General features: G+C 35.3%; 1 protein-coding gene across 4 annotated transcripts in view; it reads right to left on the bottom strand.

Moving 5' to 3' along the window:
• The window catches only part of SPOCK3 (SPARC (osteonectin), cwcv and kazal like domains proteoglycan 3), a 485,610-nt gene that overhangs the window by 311,917 nt on the left and 150,972 nt on the right, over positions 1–22,721 (bottom strand). For 2 of the 4 annotated variants that reach the window (XM_040471022.1, XM_040471015.1), the window contains exons 3-4: positions 7,228–7,236; positions 7,091–7,136 (exon numbers count right to left, since the gene is read on the bottom strand). In XM_040471022.1, the coding sequence (XP_040326956.1) occupies positions 7,091–7,136; positions 7,228–7,236 (55 nt within the window). The remainder of the gene's footprint in view (positions 1–7,090; positions 7,137–7,227; positions 7,237–22,721) is intronic. The other 2 variants (XM_040471030.1, XM_040471035.1) reach the window with 1 other exon arrangement.

Raw genomic sequence — 22,721 nt, 5'->3', positions numbered from 1 at the left:
GTTCAGTGGTAATGATGATTTTTATTTTGGGGGGATTTCCTTGATTCCCAAAACCCATTCCTAAACCCTTTTAGCACCTGTTTCTGGTACCAGATCTGAAAAGGTGAATAGGTTATTTAAAATGTCCTGACATTTGTGGTTGCCTTCAAAATAAAGCTATCTGGACAAAAATATCTCTTTGCAAGGCAGCTATGCTCACCACTGTACCACCAACACCAGAAATATCTCTTTGTACTGCAAACAGAATCACTGAGAAGAATTATTTTGATAAGTAATTACTTATACCCTGTGATTCCCCACTGTATCTGCACAAAATAAAAAATGCAGATTTTAAAAGACAAACACATTCACACTCATTAGGATAGATTTTATATAAAACACACACACACACACACACACACACACACACACACAGAAGCATACACAACGTGTGCAGGATCAGTCCCAGATCATGCTTTTTACATGAATGTTTAGTAATTTTCATGTGTAGGCAGGACTAAACATTACCTCTCTAGTCAGTGGAAGATTCTTGTTAAAAATATGACTTCCTGGGGCGCCTGGGTAGCTCAGTCGGTTAAGTGTCCGACTTCAGCTCACGTCATGATCTTACAGTCCATGAGTTCAAGCCTCTTGTCAGGCTCTGTGCTGACAGCTCAGAGCCTGGAGCCTGCTTTGGATTCTGTTTCTCCTTCTCTTTCTGCCCCTACCGTGCTCTTGCTCTGTCTCTCTCTGTCTCAAAAAAAATAATGAAAACATTAAAATTTTTTTTAAAATATGACTCCCTGAGTGCCTGGGTGCCTCAGCTGGTTAAGTGCCCCACTCTTGTTTTCGGCTCAGGTCATGATCTCAAGGTTCGTGGGATAGAGCTCCATGTCGGGCTCTGCACTGAGAGCAGAGCCTGCTTGGGATTCTCTCGCTCTCCCTCTCTCTCCCTCCCCCACTCATGTTTTCTCTCTCTTTCTATCTCTCTCCCCAAATAAATAAACTTTAAACAATATGACTTCCATATGTATCTACTGTTTTTTTTCAATATTCACAATACTTATTACTCTGTTAGGTTAACAAGGTCTGAGATAAGAATCTTATTTCTTAAAGTCTTTGAAGTATATTTAATCAATCTCTTGCTCTATAAATTTGAATCATAATTTAGTAACACATAAGGTCATTAAAAGGAAAGAAATATAATTTACCTTCTTAAACACGTATGTAGGCGTCTGTGATATGAACCAAATGAAGTATTATTAATCTTCATTTTATCTTGTAAATTAAAAATATAATCCTTTACACAATGCTTATTATCCAATGAATAAAGTAATACTAACACAACAGAACAATGTAAGATTCTGATTCCTATATTTTATGAAATATTCCTATATTTATTTTCCTAGATTGTTGGGTAAAACAAGTTAAATAACATTCTTGTATTTAAACATTAGAATTTGATAGGAAGAGAAAGTACATTTCTCACTTAGAATCACTATGTAGCTCTTAGGTACTAAACCCAACATAGAGCAAAGGAACATGAACTGTTAGTTTCTAAGTTGAATATTATTTTTCTGCAGGTTTTCTAGAGGGCTCCTATAAGCCAAAGTTGCCAACAAGGATAATATAAATAATGTATGATGTAAAATGACATGGTTATTAGCACTTGAATACCTAACAAGTAATTTGTCCAAAATGATACAAAAATACTAAATCAATTCTTGGGGGTTGATCAAATAATGATTCAGATCAATTAACGGTTCAGAATTTACATTTTAAACGATTGAAAGCATTTTTAGAAAATATTATGATCATATAATTATCTTTGCATATTGTCCCCACTGAATCTCAATTCTGAGAACACCAATTCTTCCACTAGAAAAATGCCAAAAGCCCCAAGTGCTCAAACAAAGCAGCATTATGGTACTACCATGCCTCTATTGTGAAGCATGGATCAGACCTACCTATTGTTTCAGACTACTATCAATAAATACCATCTAAGACAATGAAAAACAAAGATCCTCATATAAACAAGTGAAAATAAAGTCATCTGGGAGAGAGGCAATACCTACATTGTGCAATCCACATATACTATGCCTTAAAAAGTATGCTCGAGTACTTTAAGGAGGGAAAGATAAGTCGGTGGTGCATTTTCCAAACACTAGTCTTTCTCAGTTTCAAAAATAATTACAGCCATAATACAATGAATAGCTCTGTTCATCGAAGGGAATAAAAGTTCCGGAGGAAATCTCAACAGCTTTTCCTTTGTAGCCAGAGACTGATTGCAAAGGGACATGTCAGGATGTGACTGTTTGTATATGTGAGATGTTTTGCAAAGGATGGGGAAATTTATGGGGAGCAGATGAAACTCTAATAACTGATCCTGATAACAGAGAAACAATGAATAAGTATATGGCTGAGCATCCCACTGTCCTTCGAAAGAGCTGAGTCTTTGTTCTAATTTTCCACCAGTCCTTGCAAGAATGGCTTATATAGATACCAGGTTAGCTGTTCACGCATCTGTCTCTCCTGCCTAGACTCAGCAGTTCAAGTTTAGCAGCGGTCTCCTAGCACACAACTTCTGGAGGAACTTGTGTTGATTTCCATGCCACTAATGAGCCAGTAGAATTCAGGCTGCCCTTTGCACAGAGTTCCAGATTTAGGAAGAAAGCCCCTGACAAGGGTCTATGAAGTGGCTTAAGTATGCCGATCTGTCAGTAATCACACTCCTCACCCTTCTTTCCATAATCCAGAAATCTGCCTGAGCAGGGGAAATACATCAACAACGTGAAACTGATTCATCTTGAAATCTCTCAATCTATTTAAATTCAGCATCTTTATTATTAGTCTATTGATTGTAATTCGCTGCCATAGTGGATACCAAGAGGAACAACTCCAAGCCGGATTAGATTGTAAAATTAGGGAAATATACACAAAGCACGTTTTGCTTCCAACTATTTTATCTCCGGGCAAATGGATATCATATACTGGAGAAAATAATTTTTTTAATAAAAGGTGATCCTTGTACATATAACACTTTAGTACAAGTAGATTCTCTAAGCAACTGACAGGAATTCCTGTAAAAAAATTCAGTGACTTATCTATTATAAATACAAATTAATCCATGACCAGAAACAATTTTATGTTAATGGCATGAAAGGAAAAAAAAAAACTGGCTTTTTACAACTCTAGCCTATCTATTCAAAGAATTTATTGAATTGTTTAAAATGTTTTTCTAGGTTCATCTATGCATTTCTCCTTTAAGTTTGTCACAGTAAACATTAAATCTTCATGTCATATTCAAGAAGATACATATCCTCATTAAAACTTCTTTCAATTCTATTCTGTCAACTCATTATTAGCCACACTAATGAATAGAAGTAATGGCATAGGGGAGCCTGGGTGGCTCGGTCAGTTAAGCATCCGACTTTGGCTCAGGCCATGACCTCATCATTCATGGGTTTGAGCCCTGTGTCAGGCTCTACACTGACAGTTCAGAGCCTGGAGCCTGCCTTGGATTTTGTGTCTCCCTCCCTCTCTCTCTGCCCCTCCACTGCTTGTGCTCACTCTCTCTCTCAAAAATAAATAAATAATCTTAAAAAAAAAAAAAAGTAATGGCACAGAAAATTCCATGTGGAGAAATAAAAAGAAATTTATATTTGGCACCAGTATGCTTTACTTTATTATAAAGCAGAATTTTCCATCACCAAAATAGTTTTACTTAAATTCAGTTGAAACTATTACATTTTCCCCAAACTCTTACTGTTTTAGTGGTAAAACGAAATCGATGTAAAAAACATTCTGACTTATGAAAGGAAACGCACAAGATAAAAAAATGTGTCAGGGCGCCTGGGTGGCTCAGTCAGTTAAGCATCCAACTCTTGACTTTGCCTCAGGTCACGATCTCATGGTTCCTGAGTTTGAGCCCCACCTCAGCTTCCACACTGACAGTGTGGAATCTGCTTGGGATTCTCTCTCCTGCTCTCTCTGCCCCTCCCCGCCAACAAAGCAAATAAGTAAACTTTAAAAAAAAGAAAATCTGTCACAGTGAAACCACAAGATAAATAAGCTATATATGAACAACCATCTGAGTTTTACCTAGAAGAAAGCTTGTAGCTGCAAATATGTGTGTATCTATGCATATGCAAATATATGTATGCTTATTTTTGTATGCATGTGCATATTTATGCATATATGTAGAAACGGTTTGGTGATGAGAAATGCCATTTCTGTCATTAAATATTAATATTTTCATGAGTAGTACTTTAATTTCTGCATATTTTGTGGACCAGTCTATTGAAAAGTAAGTAAAATACAATTTAAAATAGATACTGTAAAAATGGTATAATATCAGCATATAAAATATAATCCTAAGATAACTTTTTTCTTCATTCTTTTCAAGAAATAGGTAAACACCCCCAAAAAAGAAACTGCAGAAAATCAACTTATATTGATGTGATATCGATGTCCATACACCATGAGAGATATATTTAAAAACTACTCATAAAAAGTCATAAATTATTTTATGTTCAAAAGTTCAATCATATTTTGAAACTAGTACTTAACAGAAGATCTCTTCCTCATAAAAAAACAAGAAGCATTGGAAATCAGCATATCTCAAGCTCTTCTATCCAAATGATATGAACTATCTATCTTACTCAGAGCTAAATGAGAATAGGATAATTTTTGTCACTCCTCAGTATGGTCTACAGATAGGTTAGTTAATAGGACTGAAAGCCGAAACAAATAGAAAACAAATACATGTATCTCAATCTAACTTTTTTCCATTTTTCTTTTTTTTTTCTTTTGATGCAAAACATCAACTGTGAATGTTTTTTCAGCCAAAACCCAGGGTCTGATAATCTACAAAATATTGTTTCAAATCTGGTATTCAAAATAGTATGTCATTATTTCATTTTAATGCTATCATATGAGTGACAGTGTCACATAGTAATTAGGACATGGGTTTCAGGGGTCAGATTGCCTGAATCCAAATCCTGACTCTGCCACTTTGCAGGAATATCATCTTAAGTAGGAGCTCAATAAGTACTTCACCTTCTTCATCTACTTGACAAGGTTGTTGCAAAGATTAAATGAACTAATATACTGAATACTTCGAATAGTGACTGGATATAGGACACTCTATAAATATTAGCTATTATCATGTCATGAGCTTCCCTCTGCCCAATAAATATGATATTTTTGACAAATTAGTAGGCTAAAAACCTCTTTGAAAATGAAACTGAATCAATTTTACCAGGGTTTGGCAGCTGCCTACAGCAATCTTTCCTTCTTCTCCTTTTTTTTTTTTTTCTTAACGGGCGATAAACTGTAGTTCAACAAATTATCAAACACACACATGCATCTTTATTGTAATTGGATGCACCAAGTATGGCAAATTTAAGTGTTAATATCCATTTCATAGAAAATTCTGATTTTTCAAGGAATATGAGTCCATCATAAAAATTCATTTCCCAAGAAAGCTTGCAGATATAACTCAGTCTGCATGTCATTACGCTTTTTAATTGCCTGTCTTTGAGTACAGTTGGCTTGACTTACATTGTTAGCCAAATCCAAAAACAAATTTGTTGAATATAAAATGTAGACTCTACAAATAAACACTCTGGATAATAATAATAATAAAATTACATGAAATATATAGGAGAAACAAACTAATATTAAAGGGGGGATTGGATATGAATGAGTGTTTCACACTGCAGATTACCATCAATGTTGATGACAGTCCCCAGCTAGGTCCACCCAGGTTGGTTCCCACTCAGAAATCATTCATTACACATATTAAATGACATAGCCAAGTACCCCAAGCTTCCCCTACTAACACATTAAAATTCATTCCTAAAAATGATTTCTATTTTGGGGCGCCTGGGTGGCTCAGTTGGTTAAGCATCCGACTTCAGCTCAGGTCATGATCTCACAGTCCATGAGTTTGAGCCCCGCATCGGGCTCTATGCCGACAGCTCAGAGCCTGGAGCCTACCTAGATTCTGTGTCTCCCTCTCCTCTCTCTCTCTCCCCCCTCCCCTGCTCACACTCTTTCTTTCTCTCTCCTTCTCTCTCTCCCTCAAGAATAAGTAAAAGTTAAAAAGAAATTTTAAAAAATGATTTCTATTTTTAAATGGTACTTCAGGAAGTAATATATTTCATAAGGTTACTTCAGTCAATGTAAAGCAGTAATTTCTTTTTATCCCAAACTTCAAAAGGAAGAGTCTCTGGTTCTAATATTACAGAATTTAGCAAACAAATCTAATTACTTATATAGTTTATGATTGCACTGAGCTTGGTGTTTCTATTCTCATGCACATCTTCCTATCTCATGTATATTTCCTGCTTTTCCTTCTCCAGTACATAAAGAGAAGCACAAACTGTGAGTGGATGTGGGAAAACCTTAGTTTTATATATAACTTTTCCTTTTGGGTCTTACTAAGACCCCAGCTGAGTCTAATTATCAGTCTTCTCTGTTTTATGTTTTTTTTAATTATTTTTTAACGTTTATTCGTTTTTTGAGAGACAGAGAGAGCATGAGTAGGGGAGGGGCAGAGAGACAGGGAGACACAGAATCTGAAGCAGGCTCCAGGCTCTGAGCTGACAGCACAGAGCCCAACGCGGAGATCGAACTCACAGACCACGAGGTCATAACCTGAGCCAAAGTCCAACGTTTAACCCACTGAGCCACCCAGGTGTCTCAAGTCTTCTCTGTTTTAAATGGAAGTTTTTACTAACTGAAACAGAGACTATAAAGTCATCTGTTTTGAAATCTTGCACAAATAAATCTATATCCTAGTGAATGTGCTTGAATATACTTGAAAACTGGATTAAGTGACTAGTATCAACTAATAAAAATGGGCACGATAAAGTTCAGAAGCCTAAATCAGTAATCGAAGATATGTATCTAAACATAAAAGACATCCTGGCATAATCATGTTACCTAATTCGCTTATTACTGTAATTAATTTTTGTATGAATTGTCCCATTATCTAAGCTCTCTTATTTAGTATTTTAAGAAGCTAACCAATAATAAATATCATGTTTAAAGTACACTGATTATAAATATGTAATGATTTTAATTTAAAAATAAAATAGATTCTTACCCTGATCGAAGGCCTTTCCTGGACTCCAAGTGTGGAAATAATCATCCTAAGGAAGAAAATAATGTGAGTTGAGTGTATACGAGTAAGTAAATTATAAATATAGAATAAAATATGAAATACAGAAGCTGAATACAAACCTCTACTTCCTGCAATGGCAAGCAGCAAATTATAAAAAAAAAAAAAAAACAAATAAATAAAAAAATAAAAAGAGGAACAAGAGAGAAACAATAGTTATCAAAAGGGAACACACTTTTTACATGTTATAGAAATGTTTTTCAATAAATGTGTTCATTTTCAGTGCAAGTCAATGTTTATTATAATAATTTAATTATTCTTCGTTGCCACTTCACCTAAATATTATAATGCAATACTTTCAGTTGCAATCCAATGTGCGATAGAACATGCAGATAATTACCCTAAGCTAATAAGCTATGAAGGTATCTTACCAGTTTCCAGTTATACAGCTTCATTTTTCCACTAGTACAATAGTAAATGAAACCATCAATAGAGCAGCAATAATACCAAGTGAGTCTGCACTAGCCCATACAGTATAAATAGATTTTATGCAAATCAGTCACATGATAATTGAATATCTAAAGAGTTCATCAAAATGCAATTGGAAGCTTGAAAGAAAAATGCATACCTAATTAAATCTTGCCTAAAGTTGAAATCTTTAATATGGAAAAGAATCATTACAATATACTTACTGTACATTTAGTAAATATGACTATGACTATACAACAGTAATGCGGGGCAATGTATACTGAAAAGATTTTTTAAAAAGCAAAGCACATTGACTGACTCTATTGTATTTACTGTTTTACCACCCTTAGAGCCGTGTAGATGTCCCTCATACATATCACATTTTATGGTAGATAAAACATATTTAACTGTGCAAATTAATAAGCTGTATCATCATTTATGGTAGATAAAACACACTTTAACTCTTCAAATTAATAAGCTATTGTCACTGTTGTAAGAAAGAGCAGAAAATCATGGTGAGGCTCCTTGATTGAACATTTCCTAACTCCACACTCTTAAACCCACTAAAGTGGATGCATTGGAAATCTACAGAACCCAGGGAATCCAAAAAGGTCAAGTAGAGATTCTTTGAATCTTCATTCTAACCTCTTTGCTAATAACCCCGATGTTCAAAGAGGAAAATGTTCCACATTTTAATTACAGAAATAAATACACTTCCCTATTTTACTTATTCAAAAATTTTAGGGGTGCTTAGCTGGCTCAGTTGGCAAAGCACGTGACTCTTGATCTCAGGGTTGTGAGTTTGAGCCCCCACATCAGGTGTAGAGTTTCCTTCAAATTACAATATTAAAAAATATTAAACTGTTGCAAAAGTTTTTCCTTACTGTGATTAATCACTCGCTCATCACCACCTTCCCACCTTACCAATTTCAAATGAAAGGCAAAGAAGGAAGAAAGAAAACTTCAGAAATTATACCTATCAATCTTATATTCAGATTGAGTTAGGGTTATGTGAAGTCAGTGGTATATTATGGCTGTCTCCACTAGTAGGTACTGCAAGAAGTTATCTAGGATCAGGTGAAGGGAAGATCACACAACTGGATAACTAAAAACTTATTGATTACTTAGTCCCTTCTTAAAATATCTTTGTAAAACCATTACAGAATAATAGAATTCTTGGACATTAAACTTTCAAACTAAAGTCCTCCACTCAAGTCTCAAAACTTTGGCTGAGAATCATAATGCACTCATTTAATAACTTTTGTTTTTTAAATTACATCTCGGTGTGTGGGGATGATGACTACTAGTCATTCCACACACGGGGAGGAGTTGGAATTTCTCCTGAATCATAACAAAACAGAACATACAATGAAAACTAGACAATGAGAATAAGTGGTGGATTTGGAGACAGGAAAACTTAATTTAAGTCTGACTTTAGCACTTATTAGCTGCATCATTTTAGAAAACGATGTAAAACTCAGATTCCTGCGACTAAAGTTGGGGGGGAAATACCTACCTATATGGCAAAGGTGCTGTGGGGATTAGTTATAAAAAATATAAATATCTGTACAATATGCAACATAAAAGAGGTGATAAAGTATACTTGCTTTTCGAAAGTGCCAGGTTCATTTCTGTTGGTATGTTTGGGCAACATCACCATTGGCCAGCCTCTCATTACTGCTAACGAAGTCCTTTAATTTTTCTGGTTTCTTAGAAAGGACCATGAATTCCTCAAAACATTTTTGAAAGTGATGTCCAAACTGCATGCCTTCCCAAATATAAAATGTAAGATGCAGTGAACTTTTTTAAAGCCTGTCATTTATGATTGTAGTTAATGCAAGAAGGCAAGTTTTCTGCTATCACCTCAGACTCATCTAAAGTGGTACAGCTATCAGCAACATCACCCAAGAAGATGTGGGTAAGTTTTCATTGCCGTAGTGACTCCACTCATAAAATATCAAAGAGAAGTAGAACGAGGAACAGATGTGAGACTAACATCATTAGCACTGAAGCTCAACAATGTGAAAGCGACATGTTGATGCCACACAGTGTTTGAAATCATCAACATCTATACGGATTAGCAGGAATTAATTGGAGAATATATATATACATATATTATATATACGTATATACATATATATATTATATATATATATATATGTCCATGGCAAAACCTCAGCCATATTTAATTAACTCCCTCAGAATAATACAGTCATCACACCTGTCAGAATGGCTAAAATCAAAACTATTAAAAACAAGTAATGACAAGGATGTAAAGAAAAGGGAACCCTCATGAACCATTGGTAGGAATGCAGATTGGTGCAGCCACTGTGGAAACACTAAAAGATAGAACTACCTTACAATCCAGTAATTGCAATCCTGGGTATTTATCCAAATAATACAAAAAGCACTAATTTGAAATGATATATGCACCCCTAATTTATTGCAGTACTATTTACAATTGCTCAATTATGGAAGCAGCCCAAGTGTCCAATGATAGATGAATGGATAAAGAAGATGTGGCATATATACACAGTGAAATATTAGGCAGTCATAAAAAAGAATGAAATATTGCCATTTGCAACAACACGGATGGAGGTCGAGAGTATAATATGAAACAAAATAACTCAGTAAGAGAAAGGCAAAGACCATATGATTTCATGCATATGTGGAATTTAAGAAACAAAACAAATTAGCAAAGAAAAAAAAAGAGAAACCAAGAAAATGACTCTTAACTATACAGAACAAACTGATGGTTACCAGAAAAGAGGTGGGTGGGGGGATGGGTGAAATAGGTGAAGGCGATTAAGAATACATTTACCATGATGAGTACTGAGTAATGTATAGAATTGTTCAATCAGTGTATTGTACACCTGAAACTAATATAACACTGCCTGTAATTTATACTGGAGTTAAAATTAAAAACTTGATAAAAAAGTAACAGGCTTTATCTTCTTTGAAGTACACCATTTTCCAAGATAGTTTTACAAATAAGAAATTTACATCTTGGGGAAAAAAAAGATTAACACGGTCATGTTGGGTTAATTTGGGGCCATAGCTATCTAAAGATTTATAATCATAATGTAAAACATGAACCTAGTTCTTTTGGTTAAGTCAAGGGCAATGTCAATGTCTGGCCATTGTGGGGATCTGAAACCGCATAGAAAAGCAAAGTAGTCTGCCTATTAGCTATTTGTAGATATTTTTCTTTGTGTTCTCACATCGCTAGGCTTTTTTTTTTCCCCGAAAATGGTTTCACCTCATTAAATCTTAGGAATTTTGCCAGAATGAGAGATAAAAGTATTTTCACATCAGTGTTCATTCAGGCACAATCTCTTTTGTCTCAAAAAGCTTTGTGTAAAAATTGGTTGTTCTCAAGCTTCAAGTTAGATCACAAATAAGCCAACCTGGGATTTCAAAAACAACTATAAGAAATACCCCCAGTTGGAGAAGTTCAGGTTCAGATGACACATGCACATCAGGAATTATGAAGAGCGTTTCTTCTGGTCCCTTGTTCTCTTCAAGGGAGGAAAGATTGGACCAGCAGTCCCACACTGAAAGATTCTATTTATTCCAAGGAGCAAGCAAACCAGCAAAATGTCTACATTTAGGGGGAACATGAAAGATAGGAAGATCCCTAATTTTTAAACTTTCAACAACAATTTTGTTTTTTGATTCAAATCTCCAGAATCAAAGCAAAGGTAAGTATAATAAGCAACTGCTCCACTTGTTAGCAGAAACTTGGTTAGCCTTTCTATACGTACGCAGAAGTAAAACACTATTGGTTAGCCTTTCTATACGTACGCAGAAGTAAAAACACCATGATGAAAATTGTGTGAACCCAACTTGAAAAGTAGGAAGGTAAATTTCCTAGGATTTCTGTATTTCATGATTATGTTCCCCAAACCCTGTCAGACAAAACTTCAAAATTTCTCTACTAACATTAACACTTATTGTTTCCTGTGCTTCAAAAGCTAAGCTAAACCATGAGGCACGGCCACTTCTATAAGCTAAAAAATAGCATTGGAAATCTGTTTTTTTTTTAATATGTTATCTATTCCGACAAACTTATTTACATATCTCACCATATTATGGGAAGAGTGGCTTGTATAATAGTTAAGCCAGTAAATTCCACAAAAGGGGAAATTTCCCTGTGTAGAAAAACTTAACACATGACTTGATCACGAGATAGAGTGAGTAAACTTTGTCTAGATATAAATGAATTATCTATTTGAGACAAACTATCTGCTTCAGGCCCCCAAATGTCACATTTATTATCAAAGTACCACTCATTTTTCCAAGTGATGTCCTAGGACCCTGAAAGAATTCATTTGTAACACTTTGGTGAGCCCTTTATTTTCTAGAAAGCACTTTTGCTCCCTGACTTACCACAGATTAAACACATAAATAAAATGAATTGTGCAAAAGGGCAATGCCATTGAGGGAATTCCTCAATTGTCTCTGAAAATCTCTGCAAATTGAAGTTAAATGCCTTCAGAATATATATGGCCACTTTTACTTTGATAAACAAAACTTGTAATTCACTAACTAACGCCAGGGAAAAGCATAAAATATACTTAGTCTTAATAAATGAAATAAGGACTTTTAAATACTGGGAATCTTCTTTATAACTATAAGAACATTAATACACACAAAGAAATTGAGAGAAACAGTGGCTTGGAGTCCTATTCTCTCACCCTATACCAGGAACCCTTATAAGCACTTTACTCTCAGCATCTGTAAGAGGTAAGGGTTTCTAATATCACTCTTATTTTATAGATGAGGAGGATGAAGCAGGGAAAAACTAAGTATCTGGTAAAGCTTACATGGAAGGTTAGAAATAGAGGTGGGATTTGAACCCCAGAAGTGTGGCCCAGGGCCTGCATGCTTAAACATTTGACCATACCACAAGTCAGCAACTGCGGCCCATGGGCCAGACCCCACCTGTTTTATAACTAAAGTGTTATTGGAACACAGCCACACCCATCCTTTTACATACCTTCTATGTAGGCTTGGGTGTTTACAAGGGCAGAGTGGAGTAGTTATGACCGAGACCATAAGGCCAAAAAGTCTGAAATCCTGCCAAGCTGGTCTTATACTGAGAAAGACCCCTGTACTACTATTCTATATTGTTCTTCTCCCCATAAAAGAACACTTATTTAAAAATTAGAAAACAATAATGGAATACCTATCTATTTCCACATAGGGAAACAAAAATTTTTGAAGGAAAAACGTGTTTAAGGTGTTTAATGTTCTGTCTCTTTGTGATTGAATCCTCAAATCATAAAGCTTGTAAATTTTCCAAGTATTTCATTTCCCCCTTCTGACCATAAATCTATCATCTAGCTTTGGATATAATCTACGAATGGGTGTTTCAAATATCAGCACAAGAAATCAAGATACATAATTTTGAACTAACTAAGAATGATGATTCTCAAAACCTTTATGACGCAAAAAAAGTGTTTTAGGAACAGGTTGCAAATGTGTCCTCTGTATGACCTCATGATCCTCAATTTGAAGTGAAAAACAAGGAATAAATTAAGATAAAATGCCTGTAGGTATTATAAGAGTTTTTCTAATCCTAGGACACTTCTCACATTAGTAAATCAAAGCTATAGTTACTGTTTGCTTATTGGAGCAAATTGTAAGGTATTAATAGAAAACAGTAAGTAGCAAATAAGTAATGAAATATTAATATTTTCCTATTTATTTCACATCTCTTTAGTATTTATAACAGTATTTCCTGTGTTTTCATAATTTGTCATTAAAAAAACTAGGTAACTGAATATTGAGTACAGTTCAAATATAAGAATGGTTCATCATATCAAATATAAATAAAAATGAATTTATATGATATGAAAATGTTAAACACATACTATCAGTCTGATATAAATCTTTACATATACAGTCAGTGAAATAGAATACAATTCAAAATATAAGCTAAATGCTGTGTAAAATGAAAAAATGTTAATCATCATAAATGAAAGCAAAATATTTATTATTTTTAGGATGTGCTATCTTTTTTTTTTAACGTTTATTTATTTTTGAGACAGAGAGAGACAGAGCACGAACAGGGGAGGGGCAGAGAGAGAGGGAGACACAGAATCGGAAGCAGGCTCCAGGCTCTGAGCCGTCAGCCCAAGCCCGACGTGGGGCTCGAACTCACGGACCGCAAGATCGTGACCTGAGCTGAAGTCAGATGCTTAACCGACTAAGCCACCCAGGCACCCCTAGGACGTGCTATCTTAAAAAACAAAACTGTGTTAGTTATTTAATTATTGAGTCAAGAACGTATTTTTGTGATTTTTTTCTCTGTAACATCAAAAAATAAACTCTTCAGATTAAGGAGCAGGGAGAATATATTTATAAGTTAACTCCAGTTTTTTCAGCTGGGTCTTTTTCATGGCTAATACCTGTGACTATCTTTTTCAAGATACCTATTTTTAAACACAAACTGGAAGCTGTTTTGTTCACACTGCATTTTCATTTTTGTTTTGCAGGCAATTTTTTATTTGTTTTCATTACTTTTACCATTTGATGTCATCATGTATACATGGAGATTCTAATGCATAGTTGCTATTATCTACAGTAAGAGTGTTTATGTTCATAGTTCACTGGTTTGCAAAATCTTTGACCCAAAGTACAATTTATTCTTGCCCTCCAAGCTTTGCTTTGTGGCTATTCTCTTCTCCTTTGTTTTCAGAATTACAGAGATAAGAAAACTTTCTTTAAAAATGATCCTTTGCTCAATTAAAAAAATGTAGTCATGTATGTATCTTGGAGTCTGTCCCAATATTTAAGTTTTAGATTCCAGGTGTCTGAAAACACTCACGGAACAATAATGCTATCAAAAACATCAACACGGTAGTTTTTAAAATAGCCCAGGATACTAGAGAGTTACAATCAGTAGTAAAAGATTATACGGAAGATAGTGGTTACAAAAAATTGCCAGGAATCCATTTGATTCTCTGTGCACAGGGTCATAGATGAGATACCTCCTTCTCTCTTTAAGAAGGGTGGATGAGTGGTCCACGGCTGCATACTAAATTATGCCACAATTTAGTGGCTGTTTGTTCTGACAGTTTCCAAAGGTCAAGACTCTGGGCATGCTGAGCTGAGTGCCTCTGCCTGAGAGTCTGTCACAATGCTGAAATCAGGGTACTAGCCAGGGTTGCATTCTCTTCTGCAGGCTTGACCAAGGGAAGATCATCTGATCTTTCATACAGTTTTTTGCCAAGTTTGCTTTCCTTCCTAACTTTTGCACTGAGAGGTTCAGTTCCTCACTGGCTCAGTTCCTGTTCTTGCACACGGGCCTCTCTGCAGGGCAGCTCTCAAACGTGGCTTTCCTTAGAGTGAGGACTCTTGTCAGAGACTGAGAGAAGATGTCTAATATAGAATGCAGCCTTTTTAAAGCTAATTTCAGAATGGTATCCTACCACTCTTGTACTATTTCTTGGAAGTGAGTTATTAGGTCCAGAAAATGCAAGCACAAAAGCATGAATACCACATGTGAGGATCATCAGGGGCCATCTTAGAGGTTCAATACCAACATGGGGTGCTGGAAACTCTTTTCCTCATTTGACACTTCATTACTCTATTGTCAAGATTTTTAAGAAAAGGAATTTCAAATCCCACTCATGTCTTTAATTTCAGGATTCAAAAAGCCTACTGTGTATACCTGTACTACCTATATAGCAGTGTTTCAAAAACTATCTGTGGGAAAGAACCAGTTTCATTTTTCCAAATCTACTGCAGAACAAAAGGCAAGGGAAAAAATTAGCTACAAACAGAGAGGGAGGGAGGCAAACCATAAGAGAGTCTTAAATACAGAGAACAAACTGAGGGTGGATGGGGGCATTGGGGAGAGGGGGAAATGGGTTGATGGGCCTTGAGGAGGGCTCTTATTGGGATGAGCACTGGGTGTCATATGTAAGCAATGAACCACAGGAATCTACCCTCAAAACCAAGAGCACATTTTACACACTGTATGTTAGCCGATTTGGCAATAAATTATATTTAAAAAATTTTAAAGGACAAAAAGGGAAAAAAGACAATAAATTGAATTGTTTGAAAAATGAAATAAAAATATACACATAAAACATAAACCCAAATTCATTACTATTAGAGTTAATCAATATATATTTTTTTCTCAAACTGCTTCGGCATTTCTTTCAATCTTTACTCCCTGTTTCTGTACTGATTCCACACAGGTCGCAGACGAGCATTCAAGTGCAGACCACACCTTGAGCAACACTAATCGATGTGATATAGGGGATACAGTTAGACACAAGCCTCCCAAACTTCATGCATCTGTGTTTGCAGTTTTTTCTGATGAAATTATATGAATCCAATGAATAATCAAATGTCTCATTTCCAAAAGTTTGAAAAATTTTAGCTCATTAGGCAGTTGTAAAAATTACATTAAAATAATATTTTCCTTATGATAATAAAAATAAAATCAATAACAATAATTTGTTTCTAATTGGTATGTGATTTAGGACACACATCAGTTCATTCTCACTTCCCCTAGACTACACTTATCAAAATTCAAGAACTGTCAACAAATTTAACCATGGGAAAATGTGTTTGTGCATTAAAGCATACACCAAGATAAATCAGAGTAAAATTTTATGACATAGGTAATATTATGAAGAGTCGTGTGCTTTATAGCTCTAATTAAAATAAACTACACACAATAGAAAACATTAAATAACTCTTAAACGACACATGATAGAAACCAATACAAAAATTACAATCTGCATGCATGCTAATAGACTCTTCTACAATAAGCAATCTACAGAATAAACAAATTTTTAAACCAGTGCAAATTGCTTTTCTGAGGTGTCTACTAATTAATTAAACTTGTGCTTTATTGTGAGGCTTTTTTTTTTCGTTAGGCAATATAATAGCCAAAATATATAATTAGGAAGTCAGAAAAGAGTAACTTTAGATACCAGCAGCCAAACATTATAAACATTTTAAATTTATAGTTTTTTTAAACAACTTATATCGCTATTTCACACCCTTTTAGAACTAAACCAGTGAAGATGTATTTACCATAGCTATATCAAGTCCACACAAGAGACTGAAGAAAATCTGACACTTATATGTAGAAGTGTGCATGGAATTGAGTTGATATTCAGAAAAGCGCATTAAAATACCTCCCTTGAAATCAAAAGAAAAACCAAAAAGTTGTATGGTTGAAATTCACCCACTTCATTTTATATTAAGCAAGGCACTAAATAATATATGCACTTTAAATAATAAAATATGATATTCCTCTGTAATTTATTTTATGATTTGACAGAAATCAATTTTGAAAGGAGAATCATTCTCAAGAATATGCATGCAAATATGTACACAAACATACACTTTTCACAATTCCTTGGATTTGCAAATAAATCTACATTGCTTACTATTTCTCACTACGGTTTTCTTATCCTTAAAAAAGAAAAACATAAAAACTATTGTTCGAGTGCAGAAATGAAACTCATAAGGAAATGCACAAGATGTTCTCACCTAATTGCACTTTGTAGCTCGAATTACCAGAACAATTTGAAGGAAACAAGATTCATTTAGAATAATCTAATGTAAAGCAAGAAATATCTATAACACATGTGTTTTAAGTTAAAAAAAAGAAAGTTTCACACATCTGAGATATAGAATATATAATTCTGCTTCCTTTTTCCTTCTTCTAAATGTACTCAAAAACAAACAATTTTTAATATGGCTCAATGGTAGTGTTTAAAAAATAATATCTTGGGGCGCCTGGGTGGCGCAGTCGGTTAAGCGTCCGACTTCAGCCAGGTCACGATCTCGCGGTCCGTGAGTTCGAGCCCCGCGTCAGGCTCTGGGCTGATGGCTCAGAGCCTGGAGCCTGTTTCCGATTCTGTGTCTCCCTCTCTCTCTGCCCCTCCCCCGTTCATGCTCTGTCTCTCTCTGTCCCAAAAATAAATAAATGTTGAAAAAAAAATTAAAAAAAAAATAATATCTAGTTTTCACTAGAGATGAAAATACATAGACATGTTTTTCATGTAATTTACAGTCTATAAAGACACAGCATGGCAGGAACACAGCATAGCTACATACAAAGTGTTAAATCTGCTTCATCCTGATATATTCAGGGTCAGAGAACATAGCCTCACAGTTCATAGTTGTAGCTTGAAAAATGGCAAGCAGAGATGTTTCACGCAGAAGCACCAGCAAATTAAAAGACATGTAGGCAGACACTAGAAAGCACAGAGAAGTCAAGTCTTGCAAACTACAAGTAGTTCAGAATATGGGATCCTACTGTAAGCAAGTATCCATGTGTGCCAGAATTGCTTGATCATAATTCTGTGGGGGAACCGGGGGGGGGAGTATGTTAGAAAATAATGATGATGGGTGGGTGGTATAGTGACAGGCAAGATTGCTAAGCAAACAGGCACACTCATAACTGGACTTGCCACTGCATGATATATTTTTTTTCCTCAATTTACAGATTCAAAGCTAGTCGAAATGTTTTAAGATTGCCACATGGCTTCTACAAACACTAAGATATTGGTATATTTGCATAAGTCCTTAATACCTACACAGAGTCCAGAGTCATAGAATAATAACAATAATATTAACTACAACCTTTAGTAATTACTCTATACACCAGTAACTCTTCAAACACTGTAATCACCCTGTGATATGGGTGTAATTCTTTACCTCAATTTACAGATGAGGGAAGACTATGTGACTAGTCTCCCGACCAGGGACTATCAGATACAAGACTCAAGCCCAAACGCCCTGTTTCTGGAGTCTGTCCTCTTAATCATTTTTATTATGCTTCATTTTCCTAAATTTTAACTTCGTTAATTTCCAAATGCAAGTAGTAATCTGCTATGCAAAATAATTTAGGAACTCCAACCTAAATTATTTTTGCCCCCTGATTTATTTATCATGCTCCAGTTCTAAACAAGAAGGTAAAATCAGTGAATAAAATAAAGTGTCATTATCTTTCTGGAGCTTAGAGTCTGACTCTGGTGCTATTACACGGAACAGTTCTACATAATGTTTGTGAATAACAGAGAGGTTCTATAATCACTGGAAAGATACCTTTTGAATTTCTAAATTTATTCTATTCTAGTTTTATTTGTTTCTCTAAGTGGCATTTGGGCAAGTGGAAAGAAAGAAAGAAAGAAAGAAAGAAAGAAAGAAAGAAAGAAAGAAAGAAAGAAAGAAGAAAGAAAAAAGAAGGGAAAAAAGCCTTCCTTTGCTTTTATAAGAGTATATTTGCAGAAATCTTAGATGCAAGTTCAAAAATACTGTCAAATCTACTGTGAATGTCTTAAGTACATTTCAAAAACACAAAACTAAACTTTGTTGCTTTCTTCTGCAAAATGTGCTAGTTTTCCTAAGTTTCAAAACTATTAATGACTTTTCAAAGCTTCCCACAAAATTGTTTTGTCAGTATCCATTCATGAGGAATGACCTATATCCCTTGATAGAACCTAATTTATGGTCCTTGCTGTGTTTTCTTTGAACATTCTTGGATTTAATTATCTGGAATAAACTGTTCCTCTTGACAAGAAATACTGTTTCTTGGTTTTATTCCACATCTATAGAAATTTAGAAACAAGCTCCAACATGGAGGGGGGGCAATCTTTATAGATTAAACAAACCAAGAAAATAAATGTTCATGGAGCATGGTGAAAAGAGCCCATTTCCTTAGTTTTAATCAGTGATTAGATGCCAAGAACACATAAGAAAAAAAAAATCAAATGCAATAGCCAATTTCTCTGTGTTGTGTGATTAATATTGCCAGTCAATTGAATCTTGTAAGCAGTTCAGAATGTTGTTAATTACAGTCCAGGGGAAAGCAAATTCAATATCAAACACTTTTAAGCAAAAGTAAATAGGATTTTATGGTGTTAGCAACAGCAATGTGTTTCGAACAGTGTTGAGCTACTTCATACATTAGCATAGTTGTTCATGGACTTGGTGATAAGATACCTAAAACGTACTCTAATATAGGTATTAAATTAGATCAGAACTCTGCCAGTTTCAGGGTGTGCTATAAAGAAAAAGGATTCAGACAGTTGAAAAAGCAGTGAATTGTTAAAAATCACTGTAATGGAGAATGTAAGAAAATCTATCTGGGAGAGCAGGTAATCCCTTACCTAAAAGAACTCTTACAAAGTGTATCGATGGTAAATTCTCCTTTTACAAATGTTCTCCACTCCTCCAATTTCCTAAACCTGGCTATTATTCATGTTTTCACCCGTAGAGATAACCATATTTGTCTCTAATAATCAATTTCTTCTTCTAAGACATTCCACATTCTAAAGTGGGAAAGGTAGTTTCCCGCCAGGATAATCCCAACGTAGTGACTTGTGGTCTGTTGTACTAGGAGATATAGAAATGAGAGAGTTTAAGGAGGTCAAGTGGCACTGGGAATGCCACCACCAAACAAGTTTCTAACATTCCCAGCAATTTGTTATTTGGATTGATAAACTCTCCTTTTACATTGCAGATGTCCCGAGTGCACGCAATCAGTCATTACTAAGAAGCAACTTATAACTTACAGTAATATTGTTAGTACTAGATCCTCAGTAATGAGAATGGCCTTTCCTCCTATCCCTGCACCAAAGGGAAATATAAAGGTCAAGGGAAATTCATAAGTGATTTTAGGAAAGCGGAGCCCTGGAAAGAAGTCTAAACAGAGTGCTTGGAAATCCAGGGTGCAGTTTGAGGGGATCGGGTTAAGTGTGAGATACAGAAGCGTAAGTGAAATGGCAAAAATCTATCACCTGCCATGCAATTTTGTCTCAGGTTTGGGGAATGAAACCCCATCATTTACCTCCACCTACCTGACACTGGAAAACAAGCTGTGATTATTTCCTGTCAGTGAGGATAGGTAGAGGCACCCACATGGAAAATCGAAAGGAGTCATTGTGATTGCTATATTCTACACCAAATTTTATCTTGTGTGGATGATGATACCCCACAGTCTGGGGCAAGTCTTTGAAGCTCACCCCATAAACCCCTGTTCTTGCTATTATTCTGGCTTTTGAGGCAACATGGTATAGCAGAAAGTTTAGGAATAATACAGACATGGATAAAATGTCTAGTTCTACAATTAACTTTTAAAGACACTGTAAAAGCTATACACTTTTAGCTTCAATTTCTTCAAGTGAAAAACTCTGGATAATATCACCTTTACAGGGCTTCGTGGATATCAAACGAGGGAACAAGAAAATATACCAACCTCAGTTTCTGACATTTAATGAGCTCCCAAATACATAAAGCTTTGCTGCTTTCTTTTGACTCCCAAGTAATTCTCCATTAAAAATTGTCCTCACTCCCCTGACAATGAAAGTTAATGATTTCAGAGCTTCAACTCTTCATTCATTCATTCATTCACTCACTCACTCATCCATGTAATTGCAGTTTGGTGTATTAATACATAAGATGTTAATGCATGGTTAATATTTTTAAAAAGACAACATTGTCCCATTTAGAGCTCCCTCTCCCCCCTAAACATTTTGTTTAAATAAAACCCACAAGAGCAGAAAAGTTCTTTCACCACAATTTCATGTTCTGCCAATTAAATCTCCCTCTGGAGAATGTGAATGGCAACTGTCTGGACAACTAAACATTCGGAAGCAGGAACGCCAGTGGGAATACCTTGGAAAGAGAGAGGCAATGTCAGAGCCAAAGTTAGGAGAAAGCCAAAAGGATGCCGAAGCAACCTATGGCCAATATAAAGTTTTGAAGGAAAAAAAAAAAAGATAGGTACTGAATAAATGAAGCAGTGGGATCAGAGAAACAGCACAATTGAGTCATATTAAAAGATAGGGGGAAAAAAGAAAAAAAAAAAAAAAACACAAAGCAATTGGCCAGCTCCTGTCTCATCCTGAACGGCATTCCTTTCCAACTTCCTAATGACAAAATGTAGTATGGTTCTTGCTCCTCCCATGAACTCCCTGTGTGTCTTTCTTATCAATACATGCATCTCCACATCCAGTATTTAATACTTAAGGTACCAGAGGAAATTTCTATCCTAACAAACAGAAGTCTAGCAGATAAATAATCTGAATCATTTACTTTAAAATCCTTTGGTAAGAAAAGTCTGCATCACAGATAACTTGACTTTTGTTTAAACCCTGGGGGTGATTAGTTAGTATCTGAATTACCCTAAACAAGAATCAACATTGTCAACATTGTAGGGACAGCTAGGTAGTCACTGCAGCTTTTGTGGTGAAAATCCACATAAAATAGTCCATTAATTACCATAAGATATTCATATGTCGTATATAAAGCCCTTGTGAGATCTGTTTGGTTCTGTATCATCTCTTTTCACAGAGGAGGTTGCCCCATATGACCAGATGTTGGGGCTGTTCTTTTCTCTTCATCAGGGTTTGAAAACTATAGTCCACAGCCCAGAAAAAGGCGCACTGACTGTTTTGTAAATAAAGTTATATTCGAACACAGCTCATTTGTTTACATATTGTCTTATTGCTTCTCTGGGGACTTTAATAGCAGTTTAGTTGTAACAAAGACTACATGGCCCAGAAAATCTAATATATCTACTATCTGGCCTTTACAGAAAAAGTTTTCTGAGCTGTGTGTTACATCACTGTGTTATCCTCAGTGTGAATCTTTCCAAGCAAGGCACTTGTCAGATTCTGAGGATTAAGGATTCAAAGGTTTTCAAACACATAAGAGCAGGTTGTATGAGTTTTTGTGCCTGCTTGCTAAAATTAATTTAACAAATTTGGTAGAATTTGGCCTAAGACTTTCTTGTTCTCTCTTCTTGGTGAGGTTGGGGAAGCAGGGTTCCATATTGCCCTATAATGAACTTTTTTTAGTAGAAAATTGTATTATCCTTCCTACTAATGACTCAGAATTATAAATTTCTACACAAATATATATTCTTATTTATTTTATTTTATCTTTAAAGCTTGTTTGTTTGTTTGTTTAATATAATTTATTGTCAAATTGGTTTCCATACAGCACCCAGTGCTCATCCCAACAAGTGCCCTCCTCAATGCCCATCACCCACTTTCCCCTCTCCTCCTCCCCCAGTCAACCCTCAATTTGTTCTCAGTATCTAACAGTCTCTTACGGTTTGCCTCCCTCCCTCTCTGTAACTCTTTTTTTTTTTTTTTTTTTTTTTTTT

The sequence above is a fragment of the Herpailurus yagouaroundi genome, unplaced genomic scaffold (assembly GCF_014898765.1).
Source record: "Herpailurus yagouaroundi ecotype Mexico unplaced genomic scaffold, PumYag 28, whole genome shotgun sequence".
Taxonomy (NCBI): Eukaryota; Metazoa; Chordata; class Mammalia; order Carnivora; family Felidae; genus Herpailurus; species Herpailurus yagouaroundi.
The sequence above is the reverse complement of the archived record's forward strand: the minus strand, read 5'-3'. Positions and strand labels throughout refer to the sequence as shown.